At 52.0% G+C, this 4773-nt stretch overlaps 1 protein-coding gene across 1 annotated transcript; it reads left to right on the forward strand.

Annotated features, from left to right (window-relative positions):
* Positions 1-334: 334 nt before the first annotated feature.
* Positions 335-3768, forward strand: Chrac1 (chromatin accessibility complex subunit 1). Its single transcript, XM_042264973.2, has 3 exons — positions 335-525; positions 2534-2660; positions 3232-3768. The coding sequence occupies exons 1-3, from the start codon at positions 379-381 to the stop codon at positions 3351-3353; spliced, it is 396 nt and encodes a 131-aa protein (XP_042120907.1). The 5' UTR covers positions 335-378; the 3' UTR covers positions 3354-3768.
* Positions 3769-4773: the final 1005 nt, after the last annotated feature.

Genomic DNA, 4773 nt, shown 5'->3' on the forward strand with positions numbered 1-4773 from the left:
GCAGGGAGGGCACTCCTCCTCCCTAGTCCCCTGACCACACCGTTGCTCCTTTCTGCGACTTTTTGTGACTATCACAAGAGTGCGGCACATGCTGGCGGGCGACCTCTGCAACGAGGCCTCCTAACACATCTCTCTTTCTTTTTTAGCTTTTGAAAAGTCCCAGCCTGTGCGGCTTCGGGGACTCCCGACCAGCCTCAGGAGGCCCGCAGCAGGCGCTCCTTCCGGGTCGGCTGCCTCGGCGGCCCGCGGCCGGTTTCCGAGGGGAATTTTCCTGGGCGCCGTCACCCCCCGCCCCAGGCTTTCGGGCCACCGCGCGGCGCGGCGTCTGCGCAGGCGCCGCCGGCGCGCGGGGCATCACGGGCCGCCGGGACGCAGAAGATGGCGGACGCGGCCGTGGGGAAAGACAAGTGCGGGGACCAGCGGCTCGTGTCGCTGCCCCTGTCCCGCATCCGCGTCATCATGAAGAGCTCCCCCGAGGTGTCCAGCATCAACCAGGAGGCGCTGGTGCTCACGGCCAAGGCCACGGTGAGCGGCCGGCGGCGGGGCGGCGCGAGGGGCGGGTGCGGGGCGCTAACCGCCCCTCGGGCTCCGCACACGCCCGGCCTGGCGGCTGCCCTGTGGGGGGCCGCGCGCCTCAGCCTCCTCGGCCTGCGCCTGCGCGCTCCGCACGTTTCCCGCCCCCCCCCCCCGCCGTCCTTTCCTCCCACCCCACCCCCCATTGTGGTCTCAGCCACGCCCACGCCGCTTGTCCTTTGGGCCGCTTCCGCTCCGAGGGCCCGCCTGGTTCCCAGCGTCCCTCGCGCCCCGCCCACCGCGTCATTCCCGCCCTGCCTCGCGCGCGCGCTTCTCGGCGTCCAGGGTGCGGCTGCGCGAAGGAGGCGTGGGCGGCCGCGGGGAGCGCGTCGTTCCGACTGAAGGGTGCCGTCGCTGACCTCCCGCGGAGTGACGCGGGGCGGTTCTCGAAGCTTCCCGGGTATCCTGCCGGGCTGTCGAGGCCATCTCCGGCCCTCAGGGCCTCGGCAGGTTGTCAGGATCTTTGTAGACAACAGTTGGTCCCAAGTGAAAGACTCCAGAAACAAGTTATAACCGCACAGCCCCCTTCCCAGCACAGATGGCTTTGTATGTCTATTCTGATTTATATTTCGGGAGAGATCTCAAGTGTGTTTCCCTGTCCCGGAACTCTGTAGACCGGGAGTACCTTAACTCGAAAGAGATCCACCGGCCTCAGCCTCCCCAGGTGCTGGGATTAGAGGCGGGCACCCACCAAGCCCTTCCTGCTCGATTGGTTTTGGCCACATTTGGTTCTACAGCGGTGCTATCTCAGCCCTCTGAGTGCGGGGATTAGAAATTCTTAACCACCGCTCCAGGTTTAAAGCTTGGTCTTGATAACGGTGGTCCAGGGAACATTCCTGTTAGGAGACCAGGTCATGATAACCTACTGGTAGATCGTTTTTCAGCTGCTTCTTCAGTGCGTAGTATTTTTTACAGTATTTTGAACTAAGGCCAAGGAAGATGCAAAATCTTGTGACTTTGCAAAAGAGCCAACATTAAGTAGAGCCTGACAAAATACAGTGGTTCCCAGTGTGCTTGGACTGGTCCAGGACCACCAAATACCGGAGTCTTAGGGTGACAAGCCCCTTTTAAACAGTGGTATACTATTTTCAAGCAGTCCGCACACATCTTACATTTCTAAATCATCTCAAAATCATTGTGAACTACATGTTTCTGTGTGGTCCCGGGACTCAGGGTTTCTGTTCAGATTCATTCTAGCCCTAAGGACCTAAACGATGCAAACACTTCTCTCATCACTTACTAGCTGAACTAATACTGGACCTTGGGAAAGGCTCAGTTTACCTTATTTCTGAGCCTTAGGATCTTGTCAGTCCACCACCCCCAACCCCAGAAGATACTTTGGCAAAGTGAGATGTCACTTTTCAGCTTGAGGTGGTTGGTTTTTACTATAGTCGTGAGTGAACAACCTTCGACAAGGGATTCAAGTAGACTGAAAATATGCATCCGAGATCTGGATAGGTGGCAGCTCACATCAGTAATCCAGGCACTTGGGAGACCCAGGCAGGAGCATCTCCAGGAATCCAAGGCTAGTCTGAATTGCAGAGTGCGACCTAGTCTCAATAAACTGTAAGCTAAATTAAGTCCTTGGCAGGCCAGATAGAACTTTTGAATGGGTTTTTGCTCCATTTATTGTAGAGCTGGTGACAGTCCACCCCACCCTATCACCGTTTTCAGATAGTGCACCACTGCACTCCCCTGAAACCAGAGTCATTATTTACAATCACTTGTAAATACTTTCCATGTTACACACTGAAGCTCAGCTAGAAAATGCCTGCTGCCTCCTGCTCTACACAGGTTGCTTCCTTTCTAACCTCATGTTTCTCTCTCCTGTGAACTGATTTCCTGTCATTTAATTTGAGGAACCAAGGTAATCAGAAGTATTAATGGAATTTTAAGCTTGTAAAGTCTGTGGTGAGTTTTCCAAGTTGACCTTTCATTTGATGTGTTGCTGTTGGTTTAGGAACTCTTTGTTCAGTATCTGGCCACCTGTTCCTACAGACACGGCAGCGGTAAGGCCAAGAAAGCACTGACCTACAGTGACTTAGCCAGTGCTGCCGAGGACTCGGAGACCCTTCAGTTCCTGGCAGGTACTTAGTCTTTGGGACACCCTGGTTAAGAAAAACTTGTAGTGAGCTTTCTGTCCCTTTATTGTTCTGTGTGATGCCTCAGTTTACCCTGCCCGGGCACAGGGAGGCTTTTCTAGCCTTCTCTATTTGAGCCACCAAGAATTGTAGAAGTTGATAATATATACAAGACGCTTGGCTGGCTGGGCACTCACTCAGAGGTGTCTACTTGTCCTGCCCACCCCGCACCCCAACAGAGCAACTGGTACATGCAGCCATGGATCAGACCCTGGCTAGAAAGAGCTTCCGTCAAGCCCAGGGGGCCAGCCCAATTTCCTCAGCTAGCTTGGGTTGTTCACAAAATCAGGTCAGAGAACCATGTTCACGGGCTGTGGGATGTGAACAGTCTGTAAGCGTGCACCAGGAAACAATCCCAGTTTCTGTGATTCTTCACCCAGAAGTATACCTGGGCTTCATGTCCTTCAGTAGCAATTCTAGGCTTCAAGCTGGAACTAGTACATCTTGAAACTTGCATTGTTGTAGTCACAGTTCACCATAAGCAATGACTGACATGAAAGTTTCCTGTTTTTTAAAGATATATTACCAAAGAAGATTTTGGCTAGTAAGTACCTGAAAATGCTCAAAGAGAAGAGGGAGGAAGAGGAGGAAGAGGACGACGATGAGGAAAGTGACATCATCGGCGAAGTCCTGGCTTAGCCAGCAGCAGTCAGTGCCTTCAGTGAGCCGTGAGCCTTCCGCGACAGCCTCACAGCCGTCAGTGCTGCAGTGCCGCTGGCTCCGGCTTGCAGCTCACTGCATCCCTCCTGCAGTGGCTAGGACTGGGCAGCCTCCCCCCAACCCAGGCCGGGAGAGCTCTGGGCAGGTGGCACTGCTGTGCCTTTGGGTACAGCAGCACATACCTCTGAGCTTCATGTTGAACTTGCAGGAAGACCTGGAAAGCTCCATGTCAGCTGTCTAGTCACAGGAACTTCTTGTTTCCACAAATGGCTACATGTGTAGCTCATGTTCATGTGCTGCCTTTGAATTTTTGTATTTTTTAACAAATGGACTATGCATTTTTATTGTACAGAATTTGCTTTTCCTTTTCCATTAAAGGTCTGTATGTATTTCACAGTAATATGATTTATTGAAGAGGGTTTAGGTTCTACACTTTTTCCAATAATTTACTAATAATTTGTGAAATTTCAGAGGTAGCACTTCTGTCTGGAGATGTGAGCCAGGGTGCATGCTCTTGGCACCAATACAAACAGCAGAAACATGTAGGTAGCTGCCCCATTTCCAGAGGAGAGCCCCAGCTCACCAGTCACATGAGTTGAAACACTGTGTTTTAAGCAAGCTGGACACTGGGCATAGTTCTCATTTTTCTGTTATCATTTATATCCAGTGAAACCATCTTGTGGTTTATAAAGCTTGACAAAAAACAGTTTTATTTTTGTTTGATAGTCTTGCTGTACGTAGCCAAGGCTGGCCTGGTGCTTGTAACCCTGCCTCAGCCTCCCAAATACCAGGGATGATAAGGGCACACCAATCCTGCTCACTATTAATTTGTAGTTACACATCAACACAAAAACAAAAAACCACCCCACACACCCATGCCTCCTGTAGTTAATCTGTCCCCTACATGCTAATGGCCACTGTTACCTTCCTCTTCCCCCTCCCAGGTCCCACTATGTAGCCCTAGCTGGCCTCAAACTCTTGTGTAGACCAGCTGAGCTAGCCCTGAATTCAGAGGTCTTCCCACCTCTGCCTCTTGTGCTGGGAATAAAGACAGTAAGATCCTCTCGGCCTACTTTGCCTGCCACATCTGTTTTTAAAATTGATTTAAAATAGGCCACTTCAAAATCCATTTTTTGGTGTACAGATTGTCACATGCAATCATGTGCCCATTATTAAGAGCAGTTCTAGCACCCTCTGAAAAATCTCTTGCCAGCATCTCCATCTCCATGTTACCCTGGCAACCACTGAGCTGCCCACTGTCTGTTGAAAACGAGACTGGACGAACAAAGCAGAGGACCAGGAGCCATTTGCCTGTTGCTGCAGTCCTAGGGGTTCCAGAACTTGCTCCGCCATGACAAAGTTCAGTTCATTCTAGGGACTTTGAGTTGCCTGAGCTTTC

This window comes from Peromyscus maniculatus, chromosome 20, assembly GCF_049852395.1.
Source record: "Peromyscus maniculatus bairdii isolate BWxNUB_F1_BW_parent chromosome 20, HU_Pman_BW_mat_3.1, whole genome shotgun sequence".
Classification (NCBI taxonomy): Eukaryota; Metazoa; Chordata; class Mammalia; order Rodentia; family Cricetidae; genus Peromyscus; species Peromyscus maniculatus.

Excerpts from the sequence above, each read along its gene's own strand:
- Chrac1 (XM_042264973.2), top strand. The coding sequence starts at position 379 with ATGGCGGACGCGGCCGTGGGGAAAGACAAGTGCGGGGACCAGCGGCTC. Across the intron at positions 526-2,533 it reads TGCTCACGGCCAAGGCCACG|GAACTCTTTGTTCAGTATCT; the intron begins GTGAGCGGCCGG and ends CTGTTGGTTTAG. Across the intron at positions 2,661-3,231 it reads GACCCTTCAGTTCCTGGCAG|ATATATTACCAAAGAAGATT; the intron begins GTACTTAGTCTT and ends TGTTTTTTAAAG.